The 15,884-nt window shown below is 36.4% G+C and overlaps 1 protein-coding gene across 4 annotated transcripts in view; it reads left to right on the top strand.

Moving 5' to 3' along the window:
* Nucleotides 1-15,884, top strand: part of RUNDC3B (RUN domain containing 3B) — a 115,150-nt gene that overhangs the window by 67,511 nt on the left and 31,755 nt on the right. For all 4 annotated transcript variants that reach the window (XM_043965971.1, XM_043965969.1, XM_043965970.1 and 1 more), the window contains 3 exons: nt 3,822-3,911; nt 7,607-7,687; nt 9,250-9,418. In XM_043965971.1, coding sequence (XP_043821906.1) covers nt 3,822-3,911; nt 7,607-7,687; nt 9,250-9,418 — 340 coding nt within the window. The remainder of the gene's footprint in view (nt 1-3,821; nt 3,912-7,606; nt 7,688-9,249; nt 9,419-15,884) is intronic.

Genomic DNA, 15,884 nt, shown 5'->3' with positions numbered 1-15,884 from the left:
GATGAGATGATCAAGAAAGAAAACGAATAGATGAGAAGCAGGGTTAGGAAAGAATGTTGAAGGAAATTCACACTTAAGGCATGGGAGAGATGACAAGCAATGAGTTGGAGGAGTTCTTGGACAGGCGGGTGGAACAGTAGATTAGAACTGGGGCACAGAAGCAAAGGGAAAGGGTTCAGGAAGAGCAAGTGAACCTCTCAGTAACTTTTGAAACAGTTGACAGGGAATATGAGAATGAAGAAAAGGCCAAAGGCTTGAACATTTAGGAGGTTGTTGGCAACTATGGAGAGAACAGGTTCAATTAAGTGTCCCAGTTAGAGTGTAGGCTATAAGAAGCTGAAAAGTGGAGAAGTGGAGAGGACAGTCAGTGAGTACAGACAGATTTCTGGGAGTCTGGCATTGAAAGCAAGTCTACATCTAGGATGGGTAAACCCAAAGGATTTTAGCCCTTTGGTGACCAAAAGTGCTTAAATGATGCTTCAGGAAGTTGTACAGAATGGAATCCACAAGAGAACATCATCATGAAATTCCGGTATGTTTCAATTGTAGTTCAATCTGGTCCCCTTTGCTGATGGGAATTTCTGGTAAGGATACTCTCCATAGGATTGCAAAACAGCAACTGCTCTTTACCTAACAGTCTGAGAGTTTCCTGGGACTCTAAGAGGTTGGGGTCCCACACCCTGTGTCAGAGATCAAATTTTAGCCTGAGTTTTTCTAATTCTAAGTCCAGCCTTCAATCAATTACTCCATACTTCCTCCACATACCGCCTACCTACCTACCTATCTACCTATCTACCTATCTATCTATCTATCTATCTATCTATCTATCTATCTATCTATCTATCTATCTATCTATCTATCTAAAATCAATGAGCCAAATACATTTGGAAGTACAATTGCTTCTTAGATTCTTTTCTTGTACTTTAAATTTTCTAATAATAAGAAAAAATTATTGTACCTCCAAAACATGAACAAACTTCTTCCTGCTCAAAGTAAGGAACTTTGCATGTATTTACTTTTAAACAAAAAAAGCTTTTAAAGAAAAGGGTTAATTTACCTTGGAAATAATTTGCTTTGTAGTTTTTTTAAGCTTGAGAACAGTTTCTTTGTAAGACCCTTTGGAATATATTTTTGAAGTTCATCATGTTATTTTGGTTAGGTTCTTGTTATAGAAATATTTTCTTTAGGACAAAGAAATATTTTTAAAGAAAGAAAGGGAATGTCTTGAAGTACATATTTGAATATTATTTTAATTGGTCTCCCTGCATTCTTACTCTCTCATTTGTTGTATATTCTTGTTGACATAACCAAATCTCATTTATGCCTTGGTTTTTTCCATGAGAAAAAAATGAAAAGGATAATATTTGTTTGTAATCATGTGAAATCCTTTGAAATTGTTGGTAATAGGAATCCAATTTCTAGTAAATATATATATATATATATATATATATATATAAATGTGTGTATGTGTATATATATATCAAAAGAGAGAGAGAGAGAGCGCTGAGGTGTGAGTGATTAAAGCATTAAAGCACATTCAGAGACTTTCAAAGAAGTTAAAAACACAGGGGATTTGGTAGCAAAGCACCTGGGTAGCAGAAGACAGCTCTATCAGTGACTGCCTAGAAGACCTTGTGGAATCAGTGAACAAATATTTACTAAGAGCCTGCACTAAGACAGTGTTCTATGTTAGGTACTGAGTATGAAGAGATAAAAGTGAGATAGCCCATGACCTCAAAGCGTTTATTGTGTAGCTGGGGGAGATACACACATGGACAGGTGTTTATGGATATGTGTAATCATATCATTTTGGAAGAAGAGTGCTAGCAGCATCTGGGAAGATTGGAAAAAGCTTCATGTGGCAAGTGAGCTGAGTCTTGAAGGAATCAGGAATTCTGAAAGTTTCAGGCAGGGAGTCACAATGCATTTTAGTGAAGGTCTTTTGTGTGTCATGAACCCTATAGGCAATGTCTGGGGAAGCCTTTGGACCCTTTCTCAAAATGATGGCTATAGGTGTACAAAATAAAGTACATACCCTTATAAAGGAAACCACCTATATTGAAACATAGCTATCAAAGAATAATAATAATAATAAATTCACAGAACTCTGCAAAGGATGACATTGACACCCTTTCCCTTGGAATTAGCAGTGTACTTTAGTACTTCCTCTAGTAGCACATAGCACTTATATATCCCTTTAAGGTTTGCAAAGTACTTTGTATGTGATCTCATTTGATCCTTACAACAGCCTTGTAAGATTGGCACTATTATTACCCCCTTTTACAGATGAGGAAACTGAGGCTGAGAGAGATTAAGGCACTTGGTCAGGATCACACAGCTAGTAAGGGTCTCCTTCCTGAAAACGTATTGCCTGTCTTATAGACAGAGGAAACAATGGTTGTCTTTTATTTTTCTCTGTGCCTTTTGTTTACTTAAAATTCCTTATTAGTACTACAATATTAACAAATTATTCTCTTCTACTTTCCTTCTTGGATTTAAAATCAGTTCCATGTATGCTGAAAAAAAGTAAGCAAGGCTCCTAAATAGATTTAGTGAAATCTTCTTATGAAAATAAATTACTTTCTTCATTGCCTCTGTTAATATTAATCTAAAGACCTCTGGTGAGAGCTCATTAGATCAAATTAGTTGTATCTTTGTTCATTATTATTATTTTATAAAATGGTTTCCATTATTATTATTTCATTAACACATTTTTACTGAAGTCCTCTTCAGCTATCTCATCGTGACATGAAGATGACTGATTCTTGCACATATTCTGACATGTCGCACCATGCTGGAAGGGCTACTGGTCTGCTTCTTATGATGAGGCCACGCATCTGTCATCAGAGGACCAGCCTAATTAAGTACAAACAAGCTCATTACCAGACCATTGGCCACTAGGTTAGGGTTAATTTCTTGGGACACAGCTTAGTTTCACAGAACTCAACCACCTCAGGCGTGGGACAGGTTCTCATCACAATTGTTAGAGGGAATACATATTTTATCCAAACATAGATAAAACAACAGACTTTGGATGCATTAACACAACAGGTTAAAATTCCCTGAAGTCTCCAATTATAGGAAGTGCTTTAGGATTCCTATCTCAGCTTTTCAGAAATGTTCTTCTTAACATAATGAAAAAAAAATAGAGCCTTGACTGAATTTGGACCAAAATGGCTTCCTCGTTCAGGTTTGGCAGTGGTACTGACTGGTAGACTTTTTGTCATGTATCATTCCTTACTCTGGCATTTCATCTACCCCATCACCATTGAAGCGTTAAAGGTTAGAATAGTTTGCAAAAGTCAGCCTTTCTAGGGTTTTTTTAGTAGCTCAAAAAAATCATCCACAGAAAATATAAGCATTGATTTCTGTGTCTTCTAAGACCTAAGAAAAGTCAGACAGCAAGCATAGATATTTTTAATTACTTTTAAAAAATTTCCTGTGTATCTATAACCAGAGAGCTCTGAATACATAGGCAGATGTAATATAAGAATAATATAGGACCTAGTAGGATGTAGGTAAAACTATGAACTCAGCAGTTTATGAAAACTTTGCTAAACTCATGTGACTGGAAAAGAACTTCATAGATTGAATTAGTATTTCTGTATTTTTGAGAAATATTCATGACTCTATTTCAATAACAACTTTTAAAAATACACGTAACTGGTTTTTTTCATATATCTTACAAAGCCTAGTAAGTTTTTATTTTAAATAAATCACATAAGGAACCACAATTCTTACTGAATCCATTTGTTCTTTATATCAGATTTGTTTGCTTTTAATGAGTTTTCACATTCAAATGTTTTATTTTTTTTCCCCAGGAGATTTTATGAAGATGGAGCAATTGTCTTGGGTGAAGAAGCAAATATGCTTGCTGGCATGCTGCTTGGACTCAATGCTATCGATTTCAGGTATTTATTCTGTCAAGTTCTATATAGCTTTGAATACTCTCCTATGTAATTTTTTCAACTTAATAGGTTACACATTTATTGTTTTTTAGTTTACATGTATGCAAAGGAGTTTATGTTGTTTGAACATTTTTTAGGGATGGGTGGTTTCATCAAGCTAGGGAACTCCTGGTATAGAAATGGTAATAAAAGATAAATAACATTTATGTAGTGCTTACCCGATGCCAGACACTGGCACATAGTAGGTGTTTAATAAATGTTGATTGATTGATTAATAATAATTATCTCATGTGACCCCCATAACCACCCTGAAAAATAGGTGTTATTATTACTTGCATTTGACAGATGAGGAAACTGAGGCAAACAGAGGTTAAATGACTTGCCCACAGTCACATGTCTAGTAACTGTATGAGGTCAGATTTGAACTCAGGTCTTCCTGAGTCCAGACCCAGCACTCTATCCACTGTGCCACCTAGCTGCCCCAGATTGGTTCAAATTCTATCCACTAGTGCATATCAGCAATTGTTTAACAATTCGGAGCCACTGAGTGCTTAAATGACTAGCATATGGTCCCACAGTGTGGGTCTGAGGCAGGACATGGATCTTCCTTACTCTACTGCTGGTCCTCTATAGGTTTTGCTAGGCTGCCTCTCATCACAAGGTTAGGCCCTGATATTTGATTAACATTTAGATTTGTTTTGTTCCAACCTTAATGTTAAAAATTTTGAAAATGGTTTGTTTTCAGAAGGGAGTTTGATTCAAATGAAACATGAAGAGTTGACCAGTAGTTGGCATCTGGCTCTTATGTCGCCAAAGCACAAATCTTTAGTGCCCTCATACCAAGCCCAGGAGTATGATCTGACTCCCTCTGCCTGGACTGGAATGTTACACTGAGAGGAGTTTTTCTTGAATGGGGTTGGGGGGATGGGGGAGGGATAATGTCTTTAATATAGAAAAAGATGGATTTGGGGCATCTAAGTGGCACAGTGGATAAAGCATCTGCCCTGGATTCAGGAGGACCTGAGTTCAAATCCAGCCTCAGACACTTGACACTTACTAGCTGTGTGACCCTGGGCAAGTCACTTAACCCTCATTGTCCTGCAAAAAAAATAAAAGGAAAGGAAGGAAGGAGGGAAGAAAAAAAGGAAGGAAGGAAGGGAGAGAAAGAGAGAGAGAGAGAGAGAGAGAGAAAAGAAAAGAAAAAAATGGATTAAAATTACTTATACACTGATATGACCAAGATCTTTACCTAGAGTTTTAAACCCTTCTGATTGTTTTTTTATTCCTAAGATTATACAGTATTCTTGGAAATTGGCTCTTACTTTGACCAAGCTAAGTTAGTTAGATTTTCTAGATCAGAGGTTCCAAAAAGTGATAGTGTACTAATGTGCTACTGAAAGAGGTAGTATGGTATAATGGATAGAGAGTACTGGACTTGGAATCAGGAAAACCTGGATTCCAAGCCAACCACACTTCTAAACTGTGTGGCCTTGTAAGTTACTAACTCTCTGTGAGCCTCAGATATTTCTGTTTAAGCCCACAGTTGTAATCTGCCTTGGTGGAGGGAGTTCTAATGCCAACAAAATCAAAAGGACTTGATATGTTGATTTACTATTGTATTTAGTTCTGAAGGCAATATTTCCTTGGGGGGGGCGGGGCAAGACAATGAGGGTTAAGTGATTTGCCCAAGGTCACACAGATAGTAAGTGTCAAGTGTCTGAGGCCACATTTGAACTCAGGTTTTTCTGAATCCAGAGTCGGTGCTTTATCCACTGCGCCACCTAGCTGCCCCCTGCAATATTTCCTTTTGATTTAGTTTTTACTGTATACAATCTTTAATTGAGATATAATGAAATGAAAAGTGTGTAGCAAAGAAATTATTTCTTCTGAAATATCAGAATGCCATAGAAATTATACAGTTAGAAAAATTGAAATTATGTTAATGAAATACATGTTAGGGTTAAATGAAAAAATCTTCTTTTAAGGATTTGATGTTTTAAAAAACAAATGATAAAAACTCAAAAAACGTATTTTTTTAAAACAAACGAGGGGGCAGCTAGGTGGCGCAGTGGATAAAGCACTACCCTGGATTCAGGAGGACCTGAGTTCAAATTCGGCCTCAGACACTTAACACTTACTAGCTGTGTGACCCTGGGCAAGTCACTTTACTAGTTTAGGTTGATGGACTCAGACTGAGCATAACACTGATGTGGCTAGGGTTGTAGGCTCAGTCCTCTTGAGAACAAAGTTTCACACAGATACCACCACTATGTGATGTGATGACCAGTTATCTTTTCATTGGTCACAAGAGGAACATGGCAAGAAAATACAGATGGTTTTGGATCATCCTATAAGCAACTGAAAATTCATGTGTCATGGATTGGTAGAATTATCTTTCTAAAGAAAATAGAATGAATACATGCAACCTATAGAGGTTCATTTTCAGTGTGAAGACACGTAAACTGAATGAATAAAAAGTTTAGAGAATTATGAGTTGTAGGATAATAAAAAATTTAACATTTATCTTTGAAAGCACAATCCATGCTCTATTAATAGTCTGAATTGCTTGCTTGTAGAATATTAATAATTTTCTTTTATATGACTTTTATTACCAAAGGTAATTTCCATAACTTTTATATCTCCTAACTAAAAGACTTTCTTGATTCTTGTCACCCAAAGTCAGGAATCTTCTAATTTTGGTGATGATCATTTCAACTAAAACCTTGTGCTATCAAATCATGTGATTCTGGAAGCAGCATAGTAGCTTAGAGGTCAGTATAGTACCTTTAGAGGTTATGTGGTTTAATCTGCTGGGTTTTACAAGTGAAGAAACTGAGGCCCAGAGAGGTTAAATAATTTGTTGAAGGTCATCCATGCAGGCAGTAAATGGTAGAATTGGGACTAGAACCCAAGGCACTCAGATTGAGTGATCATTTATTATGTGTCTATCCATTTTTGATACTGTTTCTATTATTTTAAACTCTTATAAGCCAAGAGGGGCACTGTGGCATAAGGGTCAGAGGAGCTGGTTTGGGAATCAGGAAGATCTGGATTCAAGTCCTATCTCGAACATATATCACCTTGTTACTATGAGAAGGTCACTTAGCTTCTCAGGGTCCCAAACAACTCCTGAGACTTTTAAGATATAGATGAAATTTCAATCTTTACTGGTGGGAACAGTTTCCAAACCAGAAGTTTCTTACCCTGATGAATCTCAAGTCCAGTTCAAAAATAAAATTCTGAATCTTCTTAATTTGTATAGACAGCATTAAGTAGATTAGTTCTTTTAAACAGTGATTATCTTCCAAATTTCTTAGTTTATTTAAGATCGAAGTGAGCCTATGAAATATGTCACAAGATCTCTCTAAAAAGAGCACGTCAGTATTGTCATGGAAAGAATTTTTCAAGGTCTAAGAAAAGAAAAATATAGCTCCAAACCAAAAGAATACTTGTGGGATTTCATCTTTTTCAGTAAGGTACTTGTCATGATCTGCAATTCATCACTGTAAGAAATGACTTGTAATTGTTTAGAAGTGTTTCTTTTGAAGCTTTAGTTGGCAACAATTGGAGATGATGCAATGCAAACCTTATTCCACCATCAAGTTGATGATTAAAATCAAATTATCAGTAAGACTAGACTTCCTCTTTTAATTTCTTCTTTAATGTAAAATGCTTATTGATTGTCTCTATTCTCTTAGCTTCTGCCTGAAGGGAGAAGGATTGGATGGCAACTTCCCAGCTGTCATAGATTATACACCATATCTGAAGTTTACCCAAAGGTATCTCATCTTTTCAGCTATTTTGCTGTATTGAAAACTTTTTACATTTGTATAGCTCGTATTTAATTCTTGAAATTTATGTTAATATAATAAATTTTCAAATGCCTTTAAAAGCCTATTGTAGTCAAGAAACTGAATCTCCTTAGTTCTTTCTTACGGTAAGTAAACAACTGTTATAGACTGGTCTCAACTAGTAGTATAATTAATTCATTAAAAATCAATTAATCCAAATTTCTATACTGAAAACATAGACATATAACCAACATAGTACTATTAAAGGCACCATAATGAAAGGATAGAATCAAAGCAACTCTGAGAATCATCATGGGGTCATTGGCATTGAGTTGGAAAAAATACAGGCATCATCATCGTACCCCCTCATATTACAAATGAGGAAACTAACCACTAGAACTTAAGCTAATCAGCAAGCATTTAATATATGCCAAGGACTGTACTAAGCATGCCTTAAACCCTCCCTTCAAGTCATTAACATTCTATTGGCTTGGCCAGGATCCCCCATCTTCTGAGTGTCTGAAGCAGGTTTTCTGTCACACTGATGTTGTAGATCAAGATCCCTAGCTCAAAGATGGAACGTATACATGATAAATGGGACAGGGTGTCATAATAATAACATAATAGTGACAGTAAAATAGGAAGAGCATACTTTTGCCAGCACATCAAACTGAAGTTAAAGAAGATACTGTAAAATGTATTTTATGGGCTTTGTAGCATCCTGAACAAAAGTAAAGAATCTTTCATTACAGTATAAAATCCTTAAGGGCAAGAATGCCACAAAGCCCATAAAACACATCTCATTTGTTCCATTTTCTTTTGGACAGTAACTCTCCAGGCAAACATTATGCAAAGAGTTAATGGACATTCCTGCTGTTCTTCCTGTAATAGTGCCTGAGCATTGATGTTGGTAAACATTAGACTCATCTCTGTTCCTCTCTATTGACCAGCATTGTGGAATTCCAAAATACTAATGTTAAAAACCTATTCCTTGGATTTTTTTCTTCTGGGATAGCTTCATATTTCTTAGAACTTGTCACTAAATACCTGAGTGGAAGAAGAACATATGAATAATTGAAAATTTGCTTAGAGCAATTAGTAGAATTGGTACGGGGCCAGTTATCTCATGATAGGAACACACTATTGAATTGATGCCTTTAAGAACAGACAATATACATTGACTTCATTTGCTTTCATGTGCCATTGCATTCCCTTTTTTTGTAATTTAAAGCGGTCCTATTTCTTTCCAGCATTGTAGTGCTTCTTGTCACAATTTGTCATAGACACCGAGAGTGAACAACAGTAAAATACTTATTTTGTGTGTGCATGGCATTGTTCATGTTCATTCAAAGCTTTAGAGCCTATTCCCACTAGGGTTTTTGCTCAGGTCTCCAAAGATGAGAAGCTTCGACTTGACTTGGACTCAAAAATACTTATTGTAAAGAAACCGAAGTGAAATATTATGAATTTTTCAATTTCAGAAGTTAATTTTACATTCAAATGTTGCATACAAATAATATTTATTTGTTTATAATGTTTTGCATTTGTAGTTCTGATAGCATCAGCAGTGATGAAGAAGAATTAAGGACGTTGGGAAGCAGTGGTAGTGAAAGTAGTACTCCAGAGAATATTGGTCCCCCTTTTATCATGGATGAAAATAGTTGGTTCAACAAATGTAAGAGAGTTAAGCAGAAGTATCAACTTACTCTGGAACAAAAGGTACTTAACCAATTCATAAGAAATTAATTTGATCCTTTACCTCAACCTAAGCTTATTTTTGAATAATATTTTTCTCAATTACATGTAAAAATTTTAATTCTTCTTTTAAAATTTTGAGTTCCTGGGGGCAGCTAGGTGGTACAGTGGATAAAGCACCAGCCCTGGATTCAGGAGGACCTGAGTTCAAATCCGGCCTCAGACACTTGACACTAGCTGTGTGACCCTGGGCAAGTCACTTAACCCTCATTGCCCCCCACACACAAAAAAAAAAATGAGTTCCAAATTCTCTCCCTCCCTTTCTTCCTTTTCCCTTCCCTGAGGCAGCAAGCAATTTGATATAGGTTGCAAAATATTTCCATATTGGTCATGTTGTAAAAGAAGATGCAGACCAAAAAAAAAAAACTCAAGAAGAAAAATAAAGTGAAAAATTGTATGCTTTGATATCCTATCAGACTCCATCAGTTCTTTCACTGGATGTAGATAACATCATAAGTCCTTTGGAATTGTCTTGGATCACTGTATTGCTAAGAATAGCTAAATCATTTATAGTTGATTATACACTATTCCTCTTACTGTGTATAATGTTCTCCTAGTTTTGCTCACTTCACTTTTAATCAGTTCATGTAAATCTTCCCAGGTTTTTCTCTAAACATTCAGTTTATTGTTTTTATAGCACAATAGTATTCCATTTTAATCATATACCACAACTTGTTTAGCCATTCCCCAACTGATGGGCATCCCCTCAATTTCCAGTCCTTTGCCACCATAAAAAGAGCTGCAATCAATGTTTTTTGTAAATATAGGTCCCTTTTCCTGTTTTAAAAATCTCTTTGGAATATAGACATAGTAGTGATATTGCTAGATCACAGAGTATCCATAGTTTAATAACTCTTTTACTCTCTAAAAGGGTTGGATCAGTTCACAACTCCACCAACAGTGCATTAGCATCCAATTTCCCCACATCCCCTCCAATATTTGTCATTTTCCTTTTCTGTCATATTAGCCAATCTGATATGTATGAGGTGGTACCTTAAAGTTGTTTTAATTTACATTTCTCTAATCAATAATGATGTATAGCATTTTATATGACTATAGATAGCTTTTATTTCTTTATCTGAAAACTGCCTGTTCATATTCTTCAACTATTTGTCAGTTGAGGAATGACTTGTATTATAAATTTGACTCAGTTCTCTATCTGTTTGAGAAACGAAGCCTTTATCAGAGAAACTTGCTGTAAAAAAAATTTTTCCCCAGCTTTCTGCTTTCTTTCTAGTCTTGGTTTTCTTTGTGTAAAATCCTTTGATTTAATATAATCAAAATCATTCATTTTATATCTTATAATGCTATCTCCTATTTCTCAGCTTAAGTTTAAATTGTGTAATTTTGGAGTTGTTGTTCTTCAGTTGTTTACAGTCACGTACAACTGTTAGTGACCCCATTTGGGATTTTCTTGGCAAAGATACTGGAGTGATTTGCCATTTCCTTCTCCAGCTCATTTTACAGATAAGAAAACCGAAGCAATCAGAGTTAAGTGACTTGTCCAGGGTCACACAATTGGTCAATGTGTGAGGCTGGATTTAATGTCAGGTCTTCCTGATTCCATGTCCTGCATTGTGCTGTGCCACGTAGCTGCTCATAATTTGTATAGTACTTACTTGAAAGAGGTTTTAATAAAATGATCTTTTAATTTCTCTTTTTTTTGGTGTTCTTTTTGCTCCTTCTAATTAAGAATGTAGGAGTTCATCACCACATCAGTTAGACTTTTATTGTTTGACAGTTCCTAATTTAGTGCCATAATTCACCAACCTAATCTTTTCTTCCACATTCTGTTTATTAATATTCATAGGATACAGGATCTGGAAAGGATCTTTAAGATCATCTAGCCCATTCTCCTTACTTTACTGATGTAAATTGAAGTTTGAGCATACAGATAATCATTAGCAGCTCTAATTCCAAACTCATGGCTTTTCCATTCTTGTATGTTTGTAATTTTAATTTGCATCAGTTTATGTGTTATTGGAATTAAATCAAGCAATAAAAGTATAACTTTTATCACACAGTGAGGTAAGTGTACCTATTGGTTACTTTTAATTTATTTATTTTTAAATAAAGTTTTTATTGATGTCTTTTGTTTTTAAATAGCCTGAATTTCCCCTGTATCCTTGCTTCCTGGAGAGTCATCTCATATAACAAATGATGTTTTTTTAAAAGAAAAAGAGAAAAAATAATTAATGAAACCAAACAATAAAGAAAAGAAAATCTGAAAATATGGGGCAGTAATCTGCAAAGGCTGGGTCGGGGAGGCATCTTTTCACATCCTTTTCTGGGTCCATGTTTGTTCTCTGTGATGGGTTTTGTTTTTTTGTTTTTGGCAAATTACTTTTGATGATTTTGTTTTGTTTCTGCCCATTTACATTATTATTTTCTTGGCTCTGCTCTCCTCATTCTGATCAATTCAGGTAAATCTCACAGTGTTTCTCCGTATTCATCATCTTCATCATTTGTTATAACCCAGTACTATCCCATTACATTCACATACCACAGTTAGGTTAACCATTTCCCAATGGGTGAACTTGTTTTTAGTTCTTTTCTATCTCCCAGAGTGATACTACTATAAATATTTTGTCATACATGGAGGACTTTCTTTTTTATTAGTGACGGTTCATTCATTTATTTATTGATTAATTTTTTTGTTTAAACCTTACTCTAATGTCTCAGTGTAGTATGGAGGTGAGCATCAGTTCTCTTATGTTATAATAATGAAGTTCAAGCTCTGGCAGGCAATACTAAGCTAGAAACACCAGATCTAGATGCATGCCCGGTGATGAATTGTTTCCCTATTGTTGGAAGACTAACCTTCTAATAGCAAAGAATCTAATTACCAGAGGTCTAACCACTAGGCAATGACTTATTTTGGCCAGAACAACTTCCTGGCTCATAGTAGAACTTAATAAATACTTATTGACTATTCTGCAGAGGTAGAAGAAGTCTCCATACTGATGTGGTCAATGCTAGGCATGGCACAGTGGGACATAGGAAAGTAGTAGAAACAAGTTCCTTCCTCTGGAGCAGTTTGCTGTCTTATTGTCTTATTCTATCCACCATACCAAAGCATATTATTAAATAGTTTCTTGAAGTCACTGGACAAACTGTCATTCCCTTGTGTGCTGGGATAAAGTATAGGCTCACTTGTCTCAACTTGTTCTTCCTTTTTTTTTTTTGACCTCTGTTCTCATTAATAAGTTGAAGTTATTACTTTGGACATTCAAAAGAAACATTTAAAAAATTGTAATAGTGCTTATTGATGGCAATGTTCTTCTGTAGAGGAAGGAAAAAAGAGGGAAGGGTCTGGGAAGAGAAGATAAGAGAGTTTGGTGGAAACAGTATGATATCTCTTTTGTTAAGGGTCCAGTTGGCAGCTTCTTAGGTTCTTGGGATTCTCATACACCCTCTTTTCCCCTTGTTCTTTGTAAAAAAATTTTAAGGATCTGGGGAAACCCACATTTGGCTCTTGGTTTACACAAACTCTCTTGGGCCATGTAATATCATGGAGTCGATGTACCTTCCAAATTAGCTTGTGGTGGTGGTGGTGGTGGTGGTGGTGGTGGTGGTGTGGTGTTGGCAGCAGCAACAGCTGATATTGATATAACACTTTGAAGTTTGAAAAGCTCTTTAGGGAGGCAGAGTATCCCAAAAGTCTTAGTGCATTGTTAAGTTTTAATATTTTTACATTACACTAAGACTTTTGGAAAACTCCTTATTATCTCATTTGAAACTCAAAAAACCCCTGCAAATCAGGTATTCTAGGTATTATTGTCCTCATTTTACGATGAGTGAAATCCATAAAATCCTGAAGCTCCTTCTTAATCATGGGAAACATTTCATTATCTAAGTATATTTTGGATGTTATGTATCCTTTATTATGTTCTAAGACTAACAGAAAGTTGGCTTGCACAGTGTACACAGATGAAAACCCTTTAATATTTGAATAACCAGAAGCTCATCCCCGGACCACGTTTGATAATAGGGAGTTTCCTGTAGCAGGGAGTGACTCAGGCAGAAGAATGTCAGGAGAAGGAGTGGCTGTCCTAGATGTTGGGAAGGAGGAGGAATACAGGAAGAGGATACCAGGGTGTTCTTAGGGAGTGCCTGCTTTCCCACCTCAAATGTTCTTGAATTCGACTTCCTTGAAAAAACAGGGATCTCATTACTTCATATTCTAATTCCACTAAATCTGGAAGAAATTCCAGGTATGTTTCTTTAGGTTGCAGCTGCTGTGGACATTGAAAATATAGATAGACCATTGGCCTTTGGGTACCTGGGGATAGAAACTGTGGTAGTTTTAGTGTTTAATAATAAGATTTTGTCCCAAAACTTAAAATAGATTGTTCCAGAGTAAGTATGGCAGAAAGGATAGAAGAGCAGCCTTGAACTGCTATAGGGAGGACATTCTGATCTCACTCACTCTCCCAGAGCAAGGCTGGCTCCATCTCTCCAAGTTCTAGTGATGTTCTGAGCAGCTTTTGGTGTCTCTTTCCTAATGCCATTAGCTCAAGCCCCTCTTGGTTATATGTTTCCCATTGGTAGCTGCCACTGACTAGTGTTTCAGTTCTATTTAAATGCCTAACATCCGATAGGTGTATTTACTTGGAAGACATAGCAAGAACAAAAGGACAAACATTTCCCCCCAATACCTTGAGGGCACATTCTCTCCTATCCCATCTTGGTTTCTGGGGAGAAAGAGCCCATGTTTAACATAGTTTCTACATAGAAACTATGAATTGGTCCTACCCACTTCAGTTACAAATGGGGCAATGCTGCTGGATAAATTCTTGTGTTTGTTACCACTGGGCTCAATCCTGAAAGTCACTCCTTCTTCCTTGGCATATCAATGCTGGGCAGTATAGACTCCAACTCATTCTCCTGACTCACAGGTTCACAGCCTCCAAATTCATCTCCTTGACCTAAAATTAAAAACAAACAAACATTGAGGCAGACAAAGACCTCAAGCCTGTAGGCCATGTTAGCCTCAGAGGGGAGAAGGCCCATATACACCAAAAAGCTTAAAGCAGAGACTTTTTCTGAAAGCAAAGAAACAGAAATAAAGCAGTTTCACAACTAATGAGGAATGGATAAACAAACTGTGGTTCATGGATGGAATGAAATAGTAGGGGCAGCTAGATGGCGCAGTGGATAGAGCACCGGCCTTGGAGTCAGGAGTACCTGAGTTCAAATCCAGCCTCAGACACTTAACACTTACTAGCTGTGTGACCCTGGGCAAGTCACTTAACCCTAATTGCCTCACTTAAAAAAAAAAAGGCAATGCAAGATTTTGTTATGGTGATAACTTTGTTCAGTGACTTTAAAAAGCAAGTCATAAAACAGGGAGACATGACCCCTTTGAGTATTTGCTAATTCCATAGAGGATGTCTAGATGGAAGATCAAATTGAAGGCTAGTGAGTATATATCAGGTGTACACACTATAGGTGTTTGCCACTGTGGGGGAGGAGATTCAGAACAGAGACCAAGTGGAAGAGAGATTTCTCACAGTGATCTGGTCTTCAGACTGCTCCTATTTGGAGATATCATGATCACTTCAAGCCTTGGAATGCTACACAACATCTCCAGTAAAAATGAATATTTATTAGTGATAAATATTAATAATTATTATTTAAAAGATAGTTGTTAGCTGTACATGTTTAGACAATAAAATGGATGAAAAATGCATATGCCCAGATTGTGACATGCAGTCACATAGATAGCAACAGCACACTTAAATAATAAATTTAAATTTTTTTAGTGAGGCAATTGGGGTTAAGTGACTTGCCCAGGGTCACAGAGCTAGTAAGTCTTAAGTGTCTGAGGCCGGATTTGAACCCAGGTACTCCTGACTCCAGGGCCAGTACTCTATCCACTGCGCCACCTAGCTACCCCCACTTAAATAATTAATAGACATTTATAACCCACTGAGTTAGTCCATCAATTTGTGCATCTTGGATGGGCATAACAAATGGAATGTCTTCAATAATTCCATCTGCTTTCTCCCTCAAAAGTCAGTCCTTTTAACGATAATATTCTGCAAGGGCTGCTGCGTGGCTATAAATGATGATACACCACAGTCTCTGAAGAGTCATAAGAAGTAACCCTAAGGGTAATGAGCTCACAGTTTGAGTAATTAGGCCACAGTCTGTTCCTTAGAATGACTAGTGTGCAAGGAGTTGTGTATAAAGAACTTTATTAAGGATATATTTGATCAGAAAATGGACAGATGAGCCTGTCATAGAATGAGAGTAGAAGCAATATTTGGAAATCTTGAGGTAATATTTTTTCACATATATTTTTGAGAACTTTCCATGTGCCGTGTGGCTCTGTTGCACAGTGCTAGGAGTTAAGTGGGAAAACGTTAGTTACAAGGTAATAGGTTACAGCTTCATAAAAAGAAAAAATTTCTAACCATTCCAACAG

The sequence above is a fragment of the Dromiciops gliroides genome, chromosome 5, assembly GCF_019393635.1.
Source record: "Dromiciops gliroides isolate mDroGli1 chromosome 5, mDroGli1.pri, whole genome shotgun sequence".
Classification (NCBI taxonomy): Eukaryota; Metazoa; Chordata; class Mammalia; order Microbiotheria; family Microbiotheriidae; genus Dromiciops; species Dromiciops gliroides.
Note: the sequence above shows the minus strand (reverse complement) of the source record. Positions and strands in the feature narration are given on the sequence as shown.